Raw genomic sequence first — 26,825 nt, 5'->3', positions numbered from 1 at the left:
GTGATGGGCTGATGGGAACAGTCACTCATTTTGTTATTCAGACTGCAAGGCACTACACAATTCAAACAGATCAAAATGTAAAGAGACAGCAGTACCTATGGGGTATGCAGACACCATGTTTACAAAAACCCCCTTACCTCAGAGGCATGGCCAGCTGCACAACTTCAAGGCAGGATATTGTTTGAGGTTGAATTGCTCTGGAGTTTGCAAACCAAATTTCAACCCTCCCTGTAGAGAAGTGAGCCCTCTAATATTGTCCTGAATTCACTGATGCTTGCTTGTTTGGGTCCTGAAAAAACTCAGGTAAGGGAATAGGGATTCACTTGCACCTTCACAAACCCCCTAACTGGGAACAAAAAGCCACGGCTTATAGTCAAGGTAATTTGTAGAGCAAGTTTTCTTCTTAGCTATTCAATTGCTAATTAGAAAATAGTCAACTGGGCACAGCAAAAAAAAACCCCAAAGAATGAAACCAAAAGCTCCCTTCATTGTAGAGTTAACTAAGCACGTAAAAGCTGCCTAGAGCACCAAGTTACTACTGAAATTGCTTAACTGAAGTCAGCCAGCCAGCCTTTAAATTCAGCCAATGCATTCTGATTGATCCAGCTGTGTTCTTCAGCTTCTTTCCAAATTGAAGGATGCTGCTACAGGAACTTGAATTCATGTTCTGGCAAGGAAGCTGCTGAGCTGCCAATGTCTTCATCAGCCTGACATTTCTTTTCATAGGCAACAAAAACTCAGTGGGAGTACAGGTGGTCTCCTTTTTCTTGTTTCCATGCAAAGAAGATCCTATCATAAAAAGGTTACCAGCCTGATCGTGATGACAATTTTCTTTTTCCTAAACAGTGAAATGTCAGATAACCTCTTCATTGTAAAAAAGCATATAATTTACAGTGGAAGCTACTTACAAATTTGTGGAGTTGAAATCAGCTTTGTAAACCTTAACAGTGTGTGCACAAGAGCAATTTCAGATCTTCAGGGACCCAGGACGGTTAGACCCACACATAACCAACCTGAAGCAGCTTTGTGACAGAGCATCCAAAGAGGTTTTCTCCCGCTTGGGCATCTCTGATTGTTAACTAGGTTGTGCTATTTCACTCATTTCAACTAACCAGGAATTTTAGGTCAACTGTCTAATTTTGCCTGGATTTGTTTGGATTTGTTAAATATCTGTAGGCAGTAAACTTACTAGGCAGGTACTTTAGAGAGATGGAGGGAGGAGGACTTAAAACTGCTTAAATCCACTTCCATTAAATTTATCTGCCTTCAACCCTTAGTGTTCAAGCGGAGGCTGCCCAATTGCCTATGTTGTCCATCAAAGGTGGCCTTGACTTTGCTTGAAGCACAGACTTTGCTTTGGTTCAGACACGAATGCTGTATAGCCCCAGTGAAGCTCCCGTGGTGGGTTAACATCTGGATACAGTGCTCACGGGGTAGCTGGCAGGCAGCTGTGTGGTGAAGGAAAACAGCTGTTTATGGCCACTGACAGCAACTGCTCAGTCACATTAGTGCAGACACAGTCAACAGACTTCTTGGGAACGACACATATGACCAGACATAATGTGCAAAAATGTATGCTTTATTTTTACACCCAAATTCATTATATGAGGCTGGGTAGGAATTCTTCCTGTAAACAGCCTATGAGACTTCAAATTCAGTCGTGAAAGCTGGAATTTCTATACGCAGAGAACAACACTACAGCAAGAGCATATTTTTATCCTGGTAGCAGCTATTCAGATTTCTGTTGGTTGCATCATTCTCTGAAAATTATCTTTTTTTGGATGAAATTCCTCTTGCTTAATCTCGGACAGAAAGTGAACAGTAAAATCTGTTCAATCATTTTTTTGTCATCAATGAATCACCAAAACTAAAACTGATTTTAAAATACGTTACATGTGTCTGTAAGGAATTTACTAGGACAATATATCTCTTGCACTCTGGTTATTTCATTGACTTTATTTTTATAGGGAAGAAAATCAGGTAAAGTAGTAATGGTTCACTGACTATAATTGACCAAAACCCCACAATAAATCAAAACCAGACTTCCAAAGCATTGAAATTATCTCATTTATCTTAAGGAAAAAAAATGTCAATAGCATAAAAAGTATTTTGGTCAAATTTGATGTTACAAAACATTTTTATATTTATTTAATATCATGTCTCCTCCTCTGTAGATATACTGTATATTTTCTGAAAAAATAATATGCAAACAGATTATTGCATAACACATCTCTTCCAAATTAGCCCAGAAATATTCACTAAATTAATTTTTAACACAATAAGAAAAGTGTTTTAATATTTTACGTTTGAATTCCAGAGAGTTTTATCATGTAAGATATTCTGTGGAAAGCAGCACCTATTTACTTTTTGTAAGCCATTATGAAGATGGAATTGGCCTCTCAGACAAAATAACAGAGGTGATTAAAACACAAGCTGAATAAAGGAGCTTACTGAGTGGATTCTTGCAGAGTGAGTATTTCATCTTGGCTCTGTGTGTGTGTGTGTGTGATATTTTGCATAATGGTCTACAGACCTCCTACAATTTTACTGTTACAGAATACACATATACACAGTGCTGAGACAGAGAAGTGGATTTCACATTATGTCTATGTTTATCTAGGGCTCACTGTCTATGTGGAATGAGTAAAAGTATTATTAAAAGAAAACAATTATGAAACAGAAAATATTTCAATATGCAAACAAAGAAAAATACTGTATTTTAGTTTAGAGACAGTTCAAGCATATACAGCATATACATAATAAAGCTCAGTGTTTTGTCTTTTTTTTTTTGTATTAGCTAAAGAAGCAGTCATGAAACTGTTGAATATTGGCTTTAAACTTGACAACCACCTAGTGCATTCTTCTTGCTCACCTTTTAAAAATACACAATCTGAGATGGATACATTGCACTGCTGGACTTTACAATATATATTTCAAATTTACAAAAATACAGAAAAACAAGATTTCTTGCACTCAGATACTGAGCATTAACCCTTTGAGTACTAATTCCCACCTGCAACACTGCAGAACACATTCATCTGACTTACATGTTTTTATAACATTCTAACAATTATAATTGTCATCTTTATGTACACTATTAGGAAATTTATTCCTACATTAAAAAAAAAAAGGTAGAGTCTAATAAACTGCTAATAACAGAAAAATATCGGGCTGAAGTATGTGAAGACTTCTGCCACTTATACACAGAGAATCACAGACTGATGATCTCTCAATGGAATTTTCTATTTCCTCTCTGCGGCAATTACATAAGTCTGTGTGAAGACATGACAGCGAACTTTCTTGTGTGGCCCTACAGAACTGTGCTTTTTCTCTCATTTCTGGATGCACTGTTCACTTTCCACTGTAGACATTTTTCTCACAGCTCTATACTCCCATTCACTTTCTGAAATCTATTATTATTCTGCACCCTTCCTATTTGTAAAAAGCAGTTTTATTTCATGTAGGGATAAATCTGATGCAGTTCTGTACTGTGAGTTGATGCTTTGTGTCCAGATGTTCATGGAAACATGAAAAATCTTGCCAAGAGCCTTGTTAATAGAGAATGCTACTGACCCTGGAATGCCCTACAATTTAGCAGAAATCATGAACATAAAGAACTTCTCTGAAGGTCAAATTTGCATTAAAGGATTAAGACAATCTGAAATTTGCTAGGGGAGGAAATGGGTTTTCAGAAAGCAAGTGGTGAAATTAACAGATGGATTCTAAGAAGGTGTGTTTTCACAAAATTACTGAACTTCCTCTTTCCTGACAACTCTGGACTACATTGATCATGTAACTAAATAGACAATATCATATATACAGTATCTCTGAACTAGAATAAGCTACTTTAAGAAAATAACTGTAGTCCTCAAAGAGTTAATGGTAAAACTGCTCTACCTTAACAGATGTGGACAGGTTACTGTGGAACAGCTTACAGATTTGTTTAAAAGGCATACTTTACAAAGAAGTGGAAAACTTGTTGAGACAATTGCTATTACACTGCACAGTGCCACGTACAATGAGTAGTGCATGCTCCGTAAAGACATTAGAGTGGACCCTTATCAAAGCTATCATATAACCTTATACAAAGGATTGTGCCACTTAAACTAGTGCAGAGTGATTTCTTTTCCTGTAGATTTATAATGCTCTAGATTAATATCAATAGGGTTTTTCACAGCCTTGTACAACACTTTTTTTTTGTTCTTTAACACATGTAACACTAGAAAACAGCAAATGGTATATCCTGACATATGTCATGCAAAATACAACCAATACAGCACCAAAGATGTAACAGAGACATTACCTAGCACTTCTCTCCAACAAGAAAAAGGACAGAACAGGGACTGTACATTACATGACTTTACAGGCCATATGCTACAGAAGATTTTTAGAGGCAGTATCACTTTTGTATATCTAAAAAGCTGCAATTTTATAAAATCCTGTTTATCATTTCTACCATAGCCACTTCTGATTAAAATCCATGGCACAGTAATAATATTTTTCTACAAAAATAAATAAGTAAAAGTTTAAGATGCTGATATGTTTATAAAAAGTGTCTGAAATTACGACAGAAAAAAAGTGAAAACAATGAATGAAAATTATGTTTCTAAAGAAATATCATTCTGTATAACAAAAGGATATTGCCTCTCTTATTCAATTGTCTAGACTTCATTTTCTCATTATCTTTCAGAATAATTTTATAACTTTCTTTTAAAAATACCTTCACTTTAAAACTGTCACTATCCCTCTTTTTTGACTCTTATTAAGAAGATGAAAAGCCGTACAATTTACTGATGGGCTACACAAACATATCATCATATTCATCTCAGAATATAAACAAAGATAATGATGGTTTAGGGCAAAAAACATGTTATGATGGCCCACAAACTACACAGTAGTTTCATTTTTCCAAGGGCCAGTTTTGATATTTCCTGTACTATCTGAGCTGTATATCATGGCTTCATGCATGTTTCCCTTGAGAATTCCGTTGTGATTTGTTGTATTAAATGGCAATGACTGTGTCCGTGGGTGCATTTCAAAGTGAGCTGGATGGTGCACAGTGTCACTTTCTGGCATTTTACCACAACTATATATTACAGTACTTGCGTCGCTACTTTCGGGCTGGTTGACGGTAGGGTATGGATCACTTTTTGAGCAGCAGGCCCTCCTGTGACCTGACTGGCTCTCGTGTGTGCTGTGGGGACTGTCTGTGTGGGAGCTGTGGATGCTGCCGTCAATGCTTGAGGGGATGTGATAGGCGTACTCTCTTTCCCCTGCAGACCTGTGCCGACTGAAGTAACGTGGCTTAGTTCTGCTTTTCAGACATCTATGAATGTGCATATTGGGTCTGAAGGTTCCCTCATTGTGGACATGAATGTGAGCCTCATCATCAAGCAGCTGATCACAGTGCATTTTTGCACAGCATGGTGTCACAGGTGACAGGCAGTTAACATGGTTCTGAACTGCTTGCAGGTTAGTGAGTTTGCAGTGGCTCGCTGCTGGGTGATTAAACACAGCTGACTTGTTGGGACACGGTGATTCCTGAAGACAAGGTGCATGAACTTGAGTGTCGCCATTGACGTTAACCTTTGGGCGCACGTTAACTTGCACAGAATAGGTGTTCCTTTTGGATGGGCAACAGGACCACCAGCAATGCCACACATCATCTCGCTTAGCACAGTGATGGATCAGGATGAAAAGCCCCAAGGTCACACAGAAGGCTCCATAAAGACAGCTAAATATCATATCCAAGAAATGACCTTGAGATACTGCAAGTGCTCCAAAGGTCCAAGTGGCAGTAAACAGGAACAAAGTGAATGCTGCGGCTCGAAGCTGAGCCTTAAATGAATGCTCATTTTCCAATAAGGAAGAAGAAATCATGGGGCAGGTTGCCTGGGGAACGGACACAGGGTCTGTAATATGACCATGGCCCACATCAGTACTTGGCATTCTCTGTGGATCTTCTGTCTTTTCCTTTAGCTCGTACTTGCGTTCAGGATGGCGCTTCAGTTGCACGTACGTGCAGAGAAAGTAAACACAGGTCACCAGCACAATGAATGCCACTGGCCCATAAAAAGCACCGAGACTGGGCTCCCAGGCCATCCAGCAACTGAAAACAACAAAAAGACAGAGTCAAGAACATTTCAGAGACCACATTAGATGTGATGGACAGCTGACTGATCTCTGACTGATATGACACAACAATATCTCAGAAGTTCAAACTGTGGAGACAGGACATGTGTCTTTAATATTAATTAAACTGAGACATCAATTTCTAATTTTTAATAGAATAGAATAGATAGGATAATTTAGACACTATTAAAACTGAAAATTTCCAAGAAATATAGGTCAGCTTAGACTCTGGAATTGCAGTGAAGTAGAAGACCATTTATGTCAACCCTTTTTTCTACTATTAAAAATGTCAGCACTAATACTTTGATTAAAAGCAAATGAGGCATAGTTTATACACTGTATGTGAGCAATAGAAATGTACAGATTTCAGATGTTTGTATCAATGAACATTGCAACAAATTCTTAAGGGTAAAGATTGTTCTTAGAGAATTTTCTTCTTGCCAGAGAACAGCCTGAGTACCAAGAGAGCCTGAAAAAAGACTTCCAGTTGAACTGTCACCACTTTTTGCAGTGAACAGACCTGAAAGATATATGCCATTTCTGAATTCTGCACTGTTTCTAGAGTTGCTGGGAGTTCATCCATGTCAGTTTGAATGTCCTCAGAAAAATTAAGGAAAGTGATGGTCTCTTTGTGATTATGCTACCTTGGTAGCATAATATCATTGTAGCATGATCATGGTTTGCTAGGCTTTAAATAATATAACCATAACTGTTTTAGAGCAGCTTAAATTAGCTCACAGGCCAGTATGAGTCTAAGAGGACTGTCTTAAGGACGAATGATCTGATCGAACAAACACGGGGGAAAAAACACTAATGAAATCCTACATGGAAACTGGCAGAATATGGGTTAGAGGGAGAAGGAATATTTGCCTGGTTTTGACTCTTCTCTATGATCTGCTTTTAGCCATAGTGCGGACAGGGAACTGAGCTGGTAGTACAGCCTAGTACAGCTGCTATTATGTTCTTATATCCTAAATATTGCATGGATTTCTGGAAAGACGAGTAAGTTACTTTATCTCTTGGACAAGAAGTAATGGGCTTAAACTGCAGCAAGAAAGATCTAAATTAGATTTTTAAAAAAGTTTCTTAGCTGTTAGGACAATTAGGATAATAAGCTGTTGGAATGAAATGTGGTCTATCCATTACGGGCGCATTTAAAGTACCTCAGATAAATAACTGTCAGGAATGGTTTGGATATAGCTAATTTCCCCCTGGGTCAGAAAGACAGACCAGGTGATCTGTCATTATGATTCCAGCTCTAAAAGTGACATGGTGTGACACTTCACATTCATTTAGGCATGTGTGATTAGTTGCAGTTTCTCCAGTTCCAGTGAGAAAACTTGTGATATCAGATTCTTGTCGATCCAGAAATTACCTACAAGTTACTATAAAAAGGGCAGAATGACTTTTTCTGCCAGGCTGAGAACCTCTCAGCTAAATAGAAACAGTCCCACTGGGTGTTTCAACAAGAAACTGCAGAATAACGACTTTGAATTTTTGAAATCTGAACCTTAAACAAAAACATACACACATGTATTAATGAACTTAAAAACACTCCCAAGAGTATTTTTCATATACACTATATAAGTATATATAAAATACTTATATATATTTTTATATGAGTATAATTTGCTGTTAGACAGGCACGAGAAAAGATTCTCTGAAAGATATTTGTGAAAACATAGGTAAATTACCACCTATAGTTAATTGGATAAGCAGAGAACACAAAGCTATGTGGATACTTGAAATACATTTGAATGCTGTGTATTTGATGCAAAGTAGAGAGTGGAATGCTCCTGAGTGGAGCAGTCTCATGGGATGCTCTTATTTCAAGTAGAATCTCATCGTGGATCACTTACAAAATCTATTCTGTAAAAAAAGTTCAAGTTTGTGCATCTACATTTACCTTACTAATACCATAAAAAATGAATAAGGCACATAATTCACTATGCTGCCATTGAATTAGAAGCTGTCTTTTTGCTCAGTCTTATAACCATTCCTCATCTGTCCCTTGTTTTCTGTGCACACTGTGGCACCAGGTATTGATTTGCTACATTAACATGATAAAAGAAGTATAATATCAGTAACTGCACCAAAATGAAAAATGTCTCATCTTTATGAACATAAATAACAGAGTTTTGTAAGACACTGTTGATTATAAACTCGCTGATTAATTGGATAACTTTGAATAAGTATATGAGTTGGGCCCTAGGCAGAGCAAACAGTTAGCCATGGTATGCACTGATTTCTTATTGGAATTTAAATTTCAATTACCTACAAAAATGTCTTTAAGGAGCCAGATGCTCACTCATGAACCATTCTCCTTGGTTGCCACTTTTCATGCCCAGAACACAACCAGTTTCAAATGTGTTACAATAGATGCTCAAAGCGTCTAACTAAGAGTGATGTCCTCTAGAGTATTAGTGCTGCCAGAGTAGTAAAATATCCATTAGTGTGCCAGTCACTGCCATGCTGATGTGTTACACACACTGTATTTAACTTTGCAGTCTAATTCACTTTCTGCTACGCTTTTATGGAAAGACTTACTGTACTTATGGATACCTCATGCTTCATGCCAAGAACTAATAATAATGTGATGCCTGAAGAGCTTGTGCAGTTCTACTGAACACCCACCTACACACAAGGACACAAGAGGATTATGTCAGGATTGCCAGATATTGTGACTGGAACATTTCCAGGTGGTGGAAATCCAAAATATTTGGGTTTTAATGAAGGGGCAGGAGTGGAGGAGGTGGGAAAGGGATTTTTGCTTGTCCTTTTCTTACATCACTATTTGTAAATTGCTCTAAGTCACATGAAGGATATTAAATCAAGGTAGATAATAAAACGAAAATATTTAATTAATCAATAGATGTATTAGATATGCTACTCATTAGGCATTTTTAATATCTTTCACTTATTCAGATGTAAATGAAGAGTAATTCTGTAAATGAAAGGTGATTGTATTGACAGTAATGGAGTCAAATTGGTGGAGGTGAAGCAGCAAGCTCCAGATTAAGACATTGCTCTTTCACAGCCAATATTTAATAGAATTTCATAACAAGTATCATCCCAAATTGCATGCCTGTACCCTTTATGAAGTCAGCTACATTTACTGGGATAAAAAAAATAATATGTTTTCCTTAAAAGTTATATGATAGTAGTTCATACTTACTATGGTGCATTGCCTTCAATCCCATAATTATTGATATTGGTTGCTGCTGTAATCCCACAGATAATGAACGGAACTCCACCACTAATCAGGTAAAATCTGTTGAGAAATAATAACTGATATTTTAATTTGCCTGACTTGTAGTTGAAAATACTTTTAAAATAATTGTACCTTCTTGAAATATTTTGGGAATAAAATATTGCTGAAACATTAAACATGTCTCTAAAACCAGAAAAGCAAAGAATGAAGTATTGTCACAATAAGCACTGTGCTCTATGAAGCAAAGAGCAGAAAGCCTAATATTTAGTATTTAATATTTATATGGACCCACTTTTAACAAACTCTTGATTTACAATTTTAGTAAATGTAGCTACGAAGTAATATGAAAAACAAAACATTGTCTAATGACAGAACCTAAATCCTAAATAAAGTTATTCCCCTCACCTAGATACTTATATTTAATAGTTATTAAATATAATAGTTATTAATATGTATAGTTAAATATATATAATATAATAGTTATATTATACATAATGTAACATAATAGTTATTAATATGTTAATAATAATAATAGTTATTAAATATGTAAGCATTATAAATTAAAAAAAATTCAGGCAAAGCAGCTTTATTCACTTTAACATAAAAATGTTCCCAGGGAAATTCAGTGAAATCACAGAAGCATTTTCATATCTCCCACATGATAAAAGAAAGGAAGCTCAGTTAGCCAAAGAGAAAAGGGGCAGTCCACTTGGTAAAACGTTTAGATTTATTTCTGCACAGGGAAAAATCTGAAGAAATTGGGAGGACTTTGCATATACCTCACTTTCTTCACTCTTTCAATACCCAGCCTTGCAAATGCATTAAAATGTGAGTGCTTCTAAGGCTTCAGCAAGATCTGAAAACTGTTAATCTTTCGGTAAAGACAGAAAACACAGAGCTTCACACCCCTTTAACAGGTTAAATGCCACTGAACTACTTGGAGGCAGCAGTCATTACAATGTAGGATCATTAGGCTACCTTAAAGTCCCAGGGGATCTCACAGAATTTGGCATCCTTCATGCCTGTGTCCAAATTCAGCAAAATGAACCACCATCACGTTTTCCATTTATATAAGCAAAACACAAAATCATGCCTGGAGCACAGCATTGCCACCACTGTAGTCTCTGAGGTGGAGAGCATCAGCCCCCATTCCTGCAGCTGGAAGCTGCTCAGTGGCAAAAGGGAAAATGTTCCACTGCACCTAGAAGCGCAGATGGTTCTCTGAAATCCTGACTCATTTCCTGGCTTAACCAATGCTCCTCTGTTGGCAGACAAAATTAATTTCTTTTCAAGCCTCTTCTTTGATGTGGATACAGTATGCAGGGATACAGACACTTCCGAGTCACTGCTGCTATGTTGTCCCTCAGGTCTAAGAGGAACCTGGTAATGTGTGGGACACATTCACAATCTAGCCACTTGTTTTCTATAATGTATTATAAATATTAGGAAATTTCACAGTCATTGCAAGGTAGGATTTTTTACACAGAGTAATAGTAAATAAGATTAAATAAATCAGCATTTAATTCAAGCCCAGAATTAGGGTTAGAATTTCTTAACCTCTTTTCCCACCTCCTTCCAAAGCAGAATTATGGGTCATAACATAAATTTCATCTTAGTATTTACAGTCAATCTTTGTCCTAATGGTCTAAACTGTAAACAGATCAGAGAAAATCATATTTTGCATTCATCAGGAAGCCCTTCAGATTTTATAAATTCAAAGTCACTGAGTATATGTTTTTTCTTCAACTTGGCTTATTCTGAAGATCTCAACAACTCCAATGAACAAGCTGCCTGCCTACAAAATCCATTCATTCACTGCACTTTAATGATTGTAAATACCTTCTGACATGAGCATGTTGAATAAGCTACTTTAATAGCTTATTATTATTTTTAAAAAAGACCTTTTCAATGGCATTTTTGAAATTCAGGAAATTACTAGGGTACAGCAATGAGGCACAGAAAAGTGAATCTCAAATTATGTAAGAAATAGTAAGGAGCAGAAAAAATAGGAATACAGAAGCAAGTACAGGAAACTGCATTTCTAACTCATCTGAAGTGATTACACCATAGAATTTACCTAAAACGCAACCTATAATTTCATTTTTTGCAGTGCCACCACTTTTTACAGATTGGATACATACATATAAATCAATTCTTATCTAAAGTTTCAGACAAACCAGTATTTGTGCGTTAGATAATCTACTTCACAGCTCACACTTTAAGCAGGCTGCTGAACACAACAGCAGCAACAGATGTTCTGGAAGCACTTAGCTACACAGTGCTGCAGAAATGTGGCACAATCTGGCCAAATTCCTGTTGTGGCTCAGGGCTAAGGGCAAGAAAATACATTCTAGAAATGACACAAGGTGAAGTCAAATGTTTCAGTGTACCTGAGGTGCACTGTACTGATATCCAGCACATCACACTGCCTCACTGAGGGGGGGGGGGGGAGGGGGAAAAAAAGAAAACAGCAAATAGAAATGATGATGTATACAAATGATTCTGCATTGGTGGGCTCAGGATTCTTGAAGCTGTTGAATAGAAGAAAAGTCAGCAAGAGAGGAATAGGATTAAAATAGACCAAACAGAAAACACAATCAAAGATAAAGAAATTAATTGTAAGAGCAGAAGTGCATACTCTTGTCCATTTTTGTGAGCTCATGGATACCTTAAACAGTATATAAACAAGAAAAGACCATATTGCAAAGCCACCAAAGAAAAGACACATTGATCAAAAGGTTTCATATACATGTTAGTTGTGAGGAAGTACACTTGAAATGAATAAATTTAGACCAGTCTTTTCAAACATTACTTTTAATGCAATCATTAGTTGTTATCGATTTCTTCTTTTCATGCAGATCAGATAATAGGGCAAATAATTCTGAAGAAAAAGCTGCAGTAGAATAGGGCATAAATAAAAAGTGACAAAACATAGATAATAAATAGCTATTCTTCATACTTCTAGAAAACCTTTATCTAAGAGAATCAAAGGGTTGTTAACATTAATTAATTTAGCCCTACAGCCCCCTGTGTGGTCAATAAACAATGGTGTCCCTGTTGTACAGATGAGAAAACAAGGAGAGATTAGGTGTTGAAGGCCATGCAGAAAATGAAATTCCTTAACTCCCATCCTATGTTTACACACAAGGCACCTGTCTGTTACTGTACATGAAGGGACTGGGCAAATCATGGCATCTAGGATTTTGTCTCCAAGCCCAAGAAACCCAATTACCCCTCTCTCGGTTCAAGCAGGGGCAAGAAGAACACAGTGTTATCTGAATGAACCTCTGATTAGGGTGATGCCTTCCAAGTATTCACTAAGCCTTGCCAATGCCTGACTTTTGGAGAAGCCTGTGTGTGCTATTTGCCGTGCAGCCCTAATACCACCATTCACTTTGGTATAGCCCCACCTGAGCTTGTTCACAGAACAGGTTTTCCAGCCCAGTTAAAGTGGTCCAAGTGTAAGGGTTTTAACTGGAGAGATGCTGGGTTCTGCTTCTTATGCTGCTGCACACCCAACTTTTGGTCTCTTTCAGCCATACAAAAGGAAAAAAAGTAACGGGTGATGCTCCTGTCCAGTAAGCTTGTTCACAGTATAAAGCAGTAACAAAGCTGTACCAGAAGTGTAGACTTGTAGACTAAGAAAATACATGCTTTTCAACCATCTTTGTCCCTCACCCCAAGAATATTTTCTTATTTAAAAAAAAAAAAATTCCATCTTTTTCCTATAATGTTTGCCTACCTTTTATTTACTATTTCCTCTTATGACTGTCTTACAGTTTTAACACTTTAAAGGTCTGTATCCTTTAGTTCAGTAACCAGCTTTTGTCTTCAAATTACCTTTTCTACTTCTGAGCTAATTTTCTAATTTTTCTCATTACCAGTAGACTGTCTCCTCTTCAAAAAAGAACACGCAGTAACCCAGAACCAATTTCATCTGCTTGTGTTACTCTTCTACCATTCAAGAACACAGACAGTGATACTCAGGCTACCAGTAAGGGAACCCCATATGCAGCAGTAAGAAGAGTGATGTGACTGTTAAGATGAAGGCAGACAACACAGAGAGATTGGCTGTAGTTGTGATAGCCATGCATGCAAATCCTTAAAGACTAGGAAACCCCAGGGAGAAAACAAAAATTTATTTTCCAGCTAAAATTTTATCTTGATAAGCAGTTAACTTACATAATATTTTCAAACTGTTTTACGGGGAAAACTATAAACTATCTGTGGGATGATTTGGGGCTTTGAAGCAAGTGCTAAGCCATTGCTCCAACAGCCCTTGGGAAGAGGTTTTCAAATTTGTACATTGTTGTTGCTGGCCACCCAGGGACATTCTGATGATTCCTAGCAGGCTTTTACATCAGCATACATTTATTTACTGAAGCTCATTCTATCACATCTTCACTAACATTGTTATCCAAGCTAATTAGATTAAAACTAGCCTGGTAGGCCTCAGCAGGGTGCACTCGGACCTCTCGCTGCAGTGCAGCAACACCTTCGGCCTGAAAACCAGGCTGTGCAGACATGAGCAAATGATGGGCAGTAAGCTGAAGGGGAGGAATCACATTCCTTGAACATTCCAGGGAACCCCTAAGTTTCCGCTGCAGAGACTGCCTGAGACCAGCAAGTACAATATTTTTTATTGCATGCACTGACATAAACACCCCCCCCCAACAGAGCAGCAGACACTGCCTGGGGTGATGCCACTTTGTTGACATCCTGCCTTACTGTTTTTCAGCTTCCTTTCGGCAAGAACTCCTCTTGTAAGGCGAACTCTACCACAAAATACTGGGAGCTACACAGCCAATCTGATAGAAACAGGATAATGTCAGCAAGAATGACTGCAATAGCCTGCAGGCAGCATCCATACTGATAACATACAGTATATTCTGCTAAGTTTATTTCCATAAATGTTACTCAGTAAGTCAGCAAGTAAAAGGAGAGTTCTACCCAGTGATGAATTTCTTGCTTGAGTGTCTGGCTATTCTCTAGCCCAATTTTTTCCAGATTAAGAACCTTGACTCTGAATTTTTCCAAAAAAGGACCAGACCTTGGCTTTAGAGGTGTAATGCAAGACTGACTATAAGGGTTTTTTCTGCAGATGTTGGCAAAATGGCAATGTATCAGGAAGTGATTTTAAAGCTTCAAATAGTCTTTATTGCAGATATTACTTGATTAAAATGTACACATATTTAACTTTATTCCTCTCTGCATGCACAAATCTAGAAAGGTACATGTTAAATATATATGAAGATACCACCAAAGCATTAATTTATTTTATTTTCTGCCTGCAGTACAAAAAAAAAAAAAAAAAAAAAAAAAAAAAATCAGTTTAGCTTTACTTATGTTTAGGGCACAGTTCATATAAGAAGAGACGTCAATCTACTAGCCACCTGCAAAATAAACATCAAAATAAAAGAAGGGTCACAGCAAGACGACTTTCCCTTTTCTTTTTCCTTGAGCTGGGATTTGATTTAACATCTTTGTAAAATGTAATCCATATAGAAAATGGTCATTAAGTTCTGAGCTAACCAGATGCCACAGTTCAAGTACCCAGGAGGCAGGCAGAGAAGTAGCTGCTCTGTAGAAAGCTGAATTTATGAGCCTGATTTTCAAATTATTCTTCCTGAATTTTTCATGCATCACATCATTTTGTGATCCTTTTTCCTGGGAATTTTGATAAATAAAAATAAGGCTTTGTAGAAATTATGGGATTTTGAGAATATACTTTTCCTTTATGAAAAAACCCCAACAATTTAAAATCCTATTCCCAGATAGTCTTGACTTACAAACATATTTACAAATAATATGCTTGTTTCTCTTAACGACCTTTTTGAAGAGAAATAACCTATATTTCCTTCAGAACTTTTCTCCTGTCTGCAAAGGACATCTAAATATGGAGAATACAGATAAAAAAAAAGACAAAGAATCAACTAATAATGCTAAAATAAGCTTTAATTTTGTGAGTCAGGCTTTAAACGGTACATAATAGCAGAAGTAAGGGTTGTGTGAAAACCCTATTTATCACCTTTTATGTGCCAATATTGTTATTCTCTTTAACTGCCTATTCACAGTCCACTGTTTTTTTTTCCAGAAGACCTTTCACTCATTCAGCACAGAAGAAACAAAGGTCACTGTACAGGTAGTTATTAATTTAATTTATATATACCCCTTCTTTCTAGATCTTAATGCAACTTAAGAGCTTTGCAAACATTAATTAATTAATCGTCATAATGTCCTTGTGAGAATATGTATAATCTTTTCCATTTAGAGCCAGACACTAAATTGCAGAAAGATGAATTAAAAAAATTGATTAAGAAAAGTCTCTGCAGATTTGTCTGCTCAGCTTAAGATGTCCAGGCCTCTATCTGACAAAACTAGTCTCTGGTTTTTTATTAAAACTGGCCATGAGAAAGGATTTTAAATACTCTTCTTCATGTGTCCTTAAAGAGTCATGGGAACCTGGGCAACAAAGTGGGACAATGTTAGTCAGTGTCAGAAGATCTGAAACCTCACCTATCAAATGGCTGCAAACCCATTTGCTTCTCTCCTGTGAGCCCAGTGCACTGAATATTCACTCTGTGTCTCTGCCTTCCACCCACGGCAGATGATGTCTCAAGCACTGCCAGGCAGGGTGAGAGGCCCTGCTAGTGGAGGCAGCACTGAAGTGATTTATATTCACCCTCCTTGGTTAACACCCTTCATGGTGTATGCAGCCACTAGGTCTTAACTGGAATTTTGCAGATGAAAAGGAATTTACAGGTTGATAGTACAGCTGCAGTTTGCTTTACCAGGACCATGGGAGACAGTCTAAGCCAGCAGAGAGGACAGAAAAAAAAAATGCATGTAACAAAAAGATAAAAAATGAATTCAGGAGCTCACAAAAAATGTTCAGAGAAAATTTAGAAGAAAGAGAAAGGAGATTCATTTGCATAGGGATAACTGTATTGTCTCTTGGTGAGCTAGACTAATTGAAGAGCTATTGTATCTAAGAAGCAAGAGACACCTTTTTTTCTGTACTTTATTGGAGAATGCCTTGGGGGCTGCTGGAAATCAAAGACAGAGATGATTCTTACAGTGTATTCCATGCTGCAGTTTAGCTCTGCTGACTTCTATTCCTGCTTAATTTAATGAATAAATAACTTAAGTCAGGGTAAGTAAGAATCCATGCTGAATGCACTTCTGAAGGAAAGAAGTAAGTAAAATATTAAGAATCATGTTGATGAGAAAGAAAATATATTTTTTAGTATTTCTTACAGATTCTTTATTTGAAAAAGTTCAAAAATATGATGCTTATAGAGAGAAAACTGTTTATGATAATGCTTGGAGAGAAGTAATGGGAGGAGAAATAATACTCATGCTTTGAGTATTCTTTATTCGCACCATCATTCTATCCCTAGAAAACACAAAAAGCCCTTTCAATTCTGTTTCCACAGTTAATTTCTAGCAGTAAAATGGCTGATACTCTTGTTTGGAGGTATTCATTGCTACCTCATTTTTCCAGCCATTTGACTACTCTGGCGTAGAGCTGTTAGCTGAAATCATTTTGCAGTTCCAGTCTACTGAATCAAACACAACTGCTTCACCGAGCGTTGCAGTACACCTCTAGAAAGTCAATTACCATCAGGATGTCCTTCTGCCTTTCAGAGGGGAGAAAAGAACCATTAACTATCAACCCTCATCAAGACAAGAAATTTTGATAGCTGCCTATATGTGACAGTGGCATTTTATATAATATGAAAATGAAAAGTAAAGCATGTAAAGATAATAATTGCTGTACTCCTATATTGTCACGTATTTAATACTCAGTTCACTTTATATTAGTATCAATGTCCTGTGACTGTCAGTAGAACCACCTTGCATTTTAAACAGAAAATATGGATTTCTTTGGTTTTACTTGAGGTGATATTCATTAAGGCTGCCAAAGGAACCAAATGAAATGACTAACAGGAGGACATATATTTTAATTTGGTTTGACTGTGAAAGTCACTGACAGGGGGTTCTGGTCTATGTTCTCCTATGGCTAAACTTTTAAATCATATTTTTAAAAAGGAATTTATGTTAAGCCTGTATTTTATTATGACAGTCACTGACATAACTTCCTGAATATCCCTGTGTTTCATGCATTGTTGAGTTTTTGACACTTGCTTTTTAGGCAACTTTTTTTTCTCAAGAAGAATGTTATTTCTTCCATAGTAATTTAAAAAAATTTAAGCAGACCATTCAACTCCTTGTTTTGTAGTTCTGTAATTTTTAGATCACCTGAAAATACACTATTTTTAACTTTCACAGAACGAGAACCTTTGAGAGTTGATTCAGAGGTTATTTATTCACTACTTGATGTATTTTTGGATTTCGGTATGAAGTATAATTGTTGTATTAAAAAAAAAGATATTCAGAAGCATTAATTTTTATTATGAGCTATACTGACAAGTTAGAGCTAAATAATTTCAACTGCATGAGATTCACAGGTAACATAGGAGTAATACTCTTAGTTTTATTTTCTGTTAAGCTCTTTCACTGTACACGCAGAGAATGAGTCAGAAAATATTAATGACCAAGCCATCAATGTCATGAAGTTGGGGACTTTACTGGTAGATCCAGGTGCCTTGTTCTTAGATTTTCTCAGCTAAGCATTTAAGACAGATGTGTGCAAACAGACAATGAAAAGAGAATACAGGAACTCCTGGGAAATAGCTCTAGAGAGATTACTCTAATTCTATTCTTTTAAATTCATGTATTCTTTTTCTCTTATATAAGTCAATGATCTTATATGAAGGGCGAGATCTTTGCCCACAGTCCCAGAGGGAGCTAAAATTGTTTAGAAGAAAGTGAAAAATACAAGAAACACTTCAAGGATGTGCATTTCCAAAGAAACTACATTGTTAATTTGCACATTTTTGGCAAGCCTTGTATCTTTTGATGCAAAATTAAGCCCCTTCCAGTTCCAGAGGGCAGGTGAGAAAGAATCTTAGCTTTTTATACTGAACTTTTATGTGGGCACGAGAAGAACTGAAATCTGATTTCCTACAAATTTTACAATTGTCTTTGGTGTCTAAAAAGTTACAAGGCCCCTTTGAGATCTTTCCCATAGTTATGCCATCTCTCTGTAACTTCAGCCTTCCCTTATGTCGAGGTATTTATCTTTGTTATTCACCTGCCCAGCCAGTCATGTGGAACCCAGAGAAGTTTAATGATCTCTATCGATCTCAGACCAGCTATAGCCAAGTTATTAGACATGAAAAGTCTCAATGACAGACATCCCTAAACAAACTATTTCTTTAAGGAGATCAAAATATAAATAAGAATAGATTTCCATTTTTCCATTACAGATACTTATTGGCAAAATGTGAACATTTGAACTTTAATGGTTCAAAGCTCAGCAAATAGGAATCTTAAATTCAGTGTTTTCACAAATATCATGCTTTTCTGCATTAATACCACAATTTTTCCTTTAGTTTATTGATTCCTAAATGATGAATGTTAGTGTTACTACTTACAGAGAGAATATCGTAGTGAGAAAGCTAAAAAGCATATTTATCTCTTCAGCTGGCTCTGAAATGTTTCAAGCATTTTTACAGCCTGTTTGACTGATACAGGCCATTAAAGTAATCAGTTTAGGAAATTTAATGTTGTCCATGAAATCTGCCATTTCTGAAAAAAAAACCCCAAACTGACTGTCTTCAGTGAAAATGAAAGTTACAGCTTCAGACATAATTGTATGTAAAACAGCTGAATGCATCAGCTGCTTTCTCTCACATAGCAGTGACTGGGTTTTTACTGTTTGAGTCTTCTCAGACAGACTTTAAAATGATGCATGTTATGGCCACCATGCAATATACATATTTTTAATATTGATATGTTGATATTTGATAGGTTGATATGTATGTCCTCATAAAGTGTTTTCTTATGAAGTTTACAAAACAGTGGTAAATTTCATCTCTCTAGATTTGTCCAGCATATCCTATGCATATACTTAAATGACACCCATACACCATACTCAAGACATATTTATACTATCTATGTATAGAATATACATGAAGGTATCTCTATTGGCTTTTAAATATTAATACTTCAAAGTATTAAAGCATTCTTACTGTTTGTGAGAATTTTACTAATAAGTTAATAAATAAATGCCTCATCTTCAAAGTATTGTTAATGATTAGGTGCTACATCCCCAAATTTAAACATTCAGTGTTTCAAGCTTCTGTATCTCTGGGTTTACAATTATGTGCTAATCACAATTTACTGCTACCTTCCATTTATTTAGGTAATTGGGTTTATTTTCAACTGCATGAATCTAAAATCTAATCACACAGCTATAGCAAGATGTATCCTCAGGCAAACTGAAAGGACAAACAGTCTTGTTTAAGACATGAAGAAACCACATACTAAATAAAAATAGTATCATTTTGATTATTAAATCTTCCTGGTCTATGAGAAGTGTTCAGTCACAAACCCAGAGGGCCATTTAAAATTGAAAAGCATTTACGCAGAAGATCCATGGAAACCACAACACCCTTTCAGTTGAATCTTTTCAGCTACCAAGCTTTCAGCTCTCAAACCCACATTTTTAGAGAAGAGATCAAACAGTTTCCCAAAAGGAATTTTTTCTGACATGAAAAGCATACACACAGGTTTTGAATTCCTCTAAAGGCCTCTGTGGTAAAGGAAGGGACTCTGTCTTTTAATTTGGTACCCATTTTAAAATATTTTGATTTTTTTTTTCATAGTTCTAGTAGTTTTAGGCTTTGCCACAGGTCATGAGTTGAGGAGGGAGCATTTCTTAAAGTTAAGAAAAAGTAGTAAGTACCCTTAGATGTCAGACACGACGTTCATGCACACTGATGCTGCTTTCAATCATACAGAAAACCATCTGGAAACAGTCAGGTAAAGCCAAGACAAGGCACAGATGTTAAAATCCTAAAATACAACCTCAGCGCTTTGACATATAGATACTGAAGGCACTACATTTTTTCTTTATTTACCAAGGCTGCACAATGAAAAATTGAAAATAAAGTATTATGTATAAGGTGCCTGTATAAGTTAAATATGTGCCTTTTTGGGGTTTTTTGGTTTTTTTTTTTGTTTGTTTGTTTTTTTTGTTTTTTTTTTGTTGTTTTTTTGTTGTTTTTTTTTGTTTGTTTTTGTTTGTTTTTTTTTTAATTTCTACCCTCATATTGTCTTTGTTCACAAATACTTGCTGAGAAAAAAAAAAAATCTCAGTCCTTATATAGAGCAGCAGGACAGCAGAATGCTTCCCTCAACAATTAAATTGCAGACCACAAAGACTAGAGTTACTGAAAATTCATGCACCAGATATCTAAAATGTGAAGCTGCAAAATATGGGTCAGGTAAAAAATTTAAAATATCAAGATAAAACATTTCAATTTTTTTCTATCAGAATTTTTTCTGCATCTCTCTTACATAATCACTTCTAAATCTTAAGTTTATTTTCCTTCTCAGAATAAGAAGAAATAGCAAAACAGTTGTCATCTTCCATGAATGACAATCCAGTTTTACAGCTGACAACATCTGAAACATGCAACTACACTGTACACAACCACTACTTACACCTTAATGAACTAATACAAAAAGAAAACAGCAGAAATCCAAAATCTATTAATTTCATTAACCATGAATAACTCCTCTCCTTGAATTTTTCTGGTGGTATTACAACATTTTTGAGCATATTTATTACCTCCTTTCTTTTTTTCCCTCAGGAATCCTTAGCAATGACTTAGCTTTGTTTTCATGCATTTCAACTTGTAACATATTCCTCCATTTTGCTGGAATTGGGTGATTTTTTGTGATTTATTTCAGACCAGGTTTGAGCCCTTACATTTCATGTTTGTGGTCCATTCAAGATGAAAGCTAAAAGGACACAGAACTGGGATGAGAGGAAGAAGCCCACACAGATTTTCAAAACTGGTCTAGGTGAGAACTTGAGCTAACTTTTAAGTTGCATCTGCTTTGAACGGAGACTTAAACTAGATGATTTACAGATGTTTCTGCCGATCTTACTATTTTTATGATACTACGATTTACTTACTATTCATTGTTATCTTGTCAGTCTTATGAGAGTCCATCCATACCAGCTGTCCATGCTGAGAGAAGGCTTCTTTAAACCACTGCTCTTCTAGTATATATCAGTATGTAAACTGAAATATATGCACTCCTTAGAGAGCAGACTAATTCACAGTTGAGTGAAAATTCCTAAATTTTCAAATATATTCTGAATATTTTTCAATATAAGCGTATTTCAAATATTTTCTAATTTCAAATATACTTCCAATATAAATTTTCAAATAAATGTCTCTGAAGTCTGAATTCTTTAGAAGAGTACAATGCATTATCAAAATCTAATCAAGATAGGACACAATCAAACTCAGAAAGAGACCCTACTTTACATCCCATCAGCAATGCCTACACCTGTGGCTGTAGCCAGCCAAGAATAGTTGAAACCAAGGAGAAATTTATGCTATGTACAAATCCCATTATTATGTTTGATAGGTTGTGCACCCATTACTTATATAAGTGTCTTATCCCCACTTGCTTTTATCAAACTCCATGAGATGCAGACTTGCTTGATTTTGTACTACACAACTGCATTATTCTTTTTCAGAAACTAATCTACCCTGTAAAGAACCTTAGTGAAGTTTCATCCTTAGAGTTTGCCAAAAGGAGAAAGCCTACCTTTGTTTTGTTTTGTTTTTGTGGAGAAAATATTATATTAGGATTTATGCAATGTTATCCACTTCTACAACTTCAAATTTTTCATCTTGACAGATATGCAGGTAGCCAAGAACTTAAAACTTAGCAAGCAGGTTTTATTAAATGTAACAAGCAGCAGGGAAGCATTAAAATATACTGAAGATAAATTTTTTTTTAGATGGTTTTAAGACATTTGGTTTCTTTCTGGAACACCTTCTCTTTCACAGTCCATAGGATGTAATTCAATCTGCTAATCTAGGAGCAGCAAAGAGCATTCTTTTTTAATGTTATATTAGAAAAAATACTATGGATTAGCCTTCTATTAACCCATAGAAAGAACTGTTCAATTAATGAATTGATTCTACAAAACCATGGAGATTTAGATTTATTGACAAAAATTCAGGTTGACATTTTGTCCTTAATTCACCCTATTCAAAAGTAAGAAACAAAGGTAGAATTGCATGAGTTCATGAATGTCAACCCTGATTTTTAACTTTAATGTTGAGGGGTTTTGCTGTTGTCGGTCTTAGTCTTACTAAGTTGAGCTATGGAAAATCTTTTATGTATGATGATGGCATGAACATTTGCTTTTTCCTATTGTTTAAAAGCTGACATACACAGAAATCTATTTCTGGTGATCTCTATCCCAGATTTAAACCAGAAGCAAAAGGAAAGGTTTTTCCATCATATATAAAAAGGTCAAAAGGTAAGTTTTTAAAAAATCATAGGGTTTTTTGAGCACTCAACCAGAAGTGATCATGAAACTTTGGAAAAAAAAAAAGGAAAAGCAGAGATAGAGTTACTTTTATAAACATTAATTGAAAAATATTAATTAAAATCTAGAAATGGTATGTCATTTACAGAATGTTACTAACATGGAAAAAAAGAGATTTGAAAAGGAAAAAACAGCCATCTTCACAAAACTGTAAGAGCATCTCATTGCTCAACTTCCCAGGTCAAAAGGCTGCCTGGCTTTGCTAGCTACAGTACTTGTTATTTGATTTAGCAATGCCAGAACCTCAGAAGGAAATGTTCTCCCTAGTTGGGAAACACTCTCTTAGGAGCATGAAGAGGGAGTATGGGTAACAGGTTGCTTCTTCAATACTTCTAACAGAAGTCTAGGAGATACATGAGCAGATAAGTTTAATGTCATTCTTATATAAGACAATAACACGAGTACGATAATCCACACTAAACAGTCCAAAATGCCTTACCTACAAAAGACAGCCAGCATGGGGTAACTATTCTGCAAATAACAGAGATCATGATTTGCCTACAGCTTTGAGTAGTGAGAAAGAGTTTTAGAAACATCAGCAATTCCAGAAATCAAATTCCAAAGGGGTATGCATACATTTTTCTTGGAAATGAACTCTGCCTGTAGAGGTACTTTTTTTTCTGGAGAGGTCTAGAAGTTCATCCAATATGAAGAAGCAGCAAGATCATGTGACTGACCACTCACGACTTTTTCTTGACATTGCTAATGAATATTCAAAAGTAGATGCAAATGGCCTCCAGTAATCATAGTTCTCTTACCTCATAATCAATAGATAAAACAATACTAGGTATCTCTTATTATCAATAGATAAATAAATCAGGTATCTTGTGTGCTCGTTTTTTTTTCGCCGAAAACCTCACAAATGTTCACTTTCCGATAAAATTGTGTGGGATTCTCTGAGAACTAAGTGTAATCCAATAATAATGGCATTACCCCTTTGTCTGAATGAGTACTCAATCAATACAGACATAAAGTTTAATCTGGATATTCTGTTTTACTAAGGTATATTAGATATTACATATTGAAATTCTTTTAATCTGTATCATTAAAATTACAGAAGATAAGCAGTATTTTTGATCTATGTACCAAAAATCTTGTGACTAAATATGTAACTCCCACTGAAAACCGTGTGAGTGCATGTGTTTCAGAGCAGAAGGTGGCCTAATTTTTTGTTATGTTTTATACAGTAAGGTGGTACCTGAATAAAAATACCTGCAGGATCAGCAGCCAGTTTCTACAAGACTCATAACATTTCCAAACACTGAAGGCATATTTGGAACACATTAGCTTCAAAGTCTCTTCTGTCAGAATTCACTTGCATAATGAAACACAGGAGTTTCTTATGAGACCATTGAGGCTGTAGGAATTCAGCAGCAAGTAAGGGTTGAAAAATGAAAATACTGTTAGGAAAAGTCCTTGGTTTACTAGTAACAGAACTGAACATCAGGAGATCATCTAGTCCACTCAAAAGCTCTGAGTCAGGGTCACATTAAACACCTGTTATGACTGGTCTGGCCTTATCTAATCTATGTTAACAAATTGCTTGGGACAGAGTTCCCACAGCCTCTCAGGTAACCTGTTTTAATTGCCAGCTATACTCATAGTTTGAAATATTTTCCTATTATTAACCTATTTACCCCTTGCTACAATTTAAGATTGTTATTCATTGCATGATTTTCTCTTTAATGACTTCTCATTTGGAATTTTTAATGAACACTAACTTGAAAAGAATCATCTACATTTCCAGTGATGGGTTTCAACTACTTTTGATGTACAATGTCAGGGAGATCAGTGGAAGTTTATGTATAATTTTCCATGGTGCCTCAACTCAAAGCCAAGTGAATTAAACTAATGCAGCTTTTCCTCCCAAGACTTTTAAGCCATCCTTCCAAAAAGGCATAAACCAGAGATTATCACACTTATTTGACAGGAAGTAATGCATAGAATAAGCCAGGCCTGAAATTGAATTTGCAACAGTTATACTAAATATGCTCCAATATATTTAATGTAATATGCATATGTGTGGATTTCGCCAGTTTTGTTTGTCCAAGCAATATGTTTTAATTTCCTTGAATTTTGCTATTTATTATATTAATGAAGAAAAATAAAGATGAATATTAATATTAATAAAGAAAAGTATTCTGAACCATGAAAATAATGTATTTATAACTATCACTGATAATTTATATACACATGCATAAAATATATATTTGGGTTTTGCTAGTTTATTTTAAGATAAGCCATGTGCTTTTTTTGTTTAGCATTTGCTCTTAGAATCTAGTAATATCTTCTAGTCAAAATTACTTCGTGGAATAGTGGCAATGTATTGGTAAATGCAATACCTACTATGTCCTATGCCACGCTATAATTTAATGATTGTACTGTACTGCAGTTATTATCAGACTATTGCACAATCCTGTATTACACTGGTTGGCTGCCTGCAGCGTTCTAGTTTCTGTGACATTGCAGTTTATCAGTCTGCACCACATACTTCATAAATCTTCATGACTTACATTTTCTTGCAACATCACGGTTTTCATTACAGTTCAGCTGGATGTATACTGATGCCTGCTTAAGACAGGTGTCCCGTAACAAACTAAGTTCTATCTTTCTCACAGAATAATTTTTGTAAGGAAGAATTTGTATCTAATGTGACTAATTTATCTCACTAGTTAATGAGTACAATAATCTACCATTAAAAGTCAGATAGTTTCTTCTGTAATTGTGGTGAATATAATTTCATGCAGATGGGAATGCTTAATTCTTTGTCCAAACAATTACAATAAGCACACTTGAAAATATCTTATGCATTTATCTTTACAGCATTTTTGCATAATCAAGTTTAATCTATATGACACCAGAGAGTCATATGAGAAAATATTTAGTTCTTTCAAATCTGATAAAGTTTTCTACAAAGTCCCCACTGGAGTCTGAATATATCATCTTCTAAAAATCCTTGAACCTGTAAAATTTCCAATCAGCGTTTTACATTTTGCCTGGAGCAGCATATCACAGCATGGAGCATTTTATCAAGCTTACCCACCCTCTAACTTACCCTCTACAATTATGTATATGACTAGCTCAAAGGGATAGTGTGACAAAAATTCTGAATTTCCAGGAAATACCTAGATGTGAACTCAGGATAAAAGCAGCTGAAAATTTGATCTAATAAAAAGTTCTGCAGATCAGCATGTAGCAGTTCCAGCCTTTCAAAGCTGAAAATATCACAGAATTCATTATAAGTCTTCATGAAGCTCACAACTTTGAAAGCTTGCAAATACTGTAACTTAGATAGTAAAAATTTCTAAGTCCCAAGCCCATAATTTCCTCATTAAATGACCAAGTATCACTCAGGTGTGGTCATTGTCTTTTTTTGGCTATGTTTGTCAATAACTGTAGCACTGGAGAGAGTTTCAGTTGAACAGACCTGTCTAAGTGATTTGCTTGTGCTGTTTAAACTACTTGTTTACAAGTAGTAAGTTGTCATATGTTTCTTCTGCAATAATTGTAACCCATTTCTTTCCATCTATACTAAGTAGCTCAGACACCATTCTTTAAACAAAGAGAAAAAAACTTCACCTTCTACTTTAACATCTCTTCAAGATTTGGTACTATTGTATTTCTACCCTGAAAAGTGTCAACATCGTGTGTATCTTTCCTATAACTTAGCTAATGAAGTTATGACAGTAACAAAATCCTTTTTCTACTTCGATTTTGACATGCGCTTGAACTAAGTTCACATCAAGGAGGAGCCTGTGCTCCAGGGATCATTCACTTAAAGTATTTGGTAGTGCATTCAGGACAGTTTTGAAGAATAGTATTGCCAACTATGCCATGAGAACAAACTTTTGAGATAGTTTCAGTTGGAATTTTGATTCATAAGCCAGATGCAGTGGAACTACAAGCAGAGCAGATGGCTCTGTTATCATCTTGCTCGTAGTGACTCAACAATTCAATCACTCACCTGGAAGGTGGAGAAGCAAAGTTCTAATC

At 35.8% G+C, this 26,825-nt stretch overlaps 1 protein-coding gene across 1 annotated transcript in view; it reads right to left on the bottom strand.

Moving 5' to 3' along the window:
- Positions 1 to 1,558: 1,558 nt before the first annotated feature.
- Positions 1,559 to 26,825, bottom strand: part of LOC104696063 (adhesion G protein-coupled receptor A3) — a 263,063-nt gene continuing 237,796 nt past the window's right edge. Inside the window, exons 18-19 of the mRNA XM_039554100.1 lie at positions 9,308 to 9,403; positions 1,559 to 6,109 (exon numbers count right to left, since the gene is read on the bottom strand). Of these exons, the coding sequence (XP_039410034.1) occupies positions 4,888 to 6,109; positions 9,308 to 9,403 (1,318 nt within the window). The 3' untranslated portion in view covers positions 1,559 to 4,887. The remainder of the gene's footprint in view (positions 6,110 to 9,307; positions 9,404 to 26,825) is intronic.

This window comes from Corvus cornix, chromosome 6 (genome assembly GCF_000738735.6).
Source record: "Corvus cornix cornix isolate S_Up_H32 chromosome 6, ASM73873v5, whole genome shotgun sequence".
Taxonomy (NCBI): Eukaryota; Metazoa; Chordata; class Aves; order Passeriformes; family Corvidae; genus Corvus; species Corvus cornix.
This window is presented reverse-complemented; position numbering and strand designations above follow the sequence as displayed.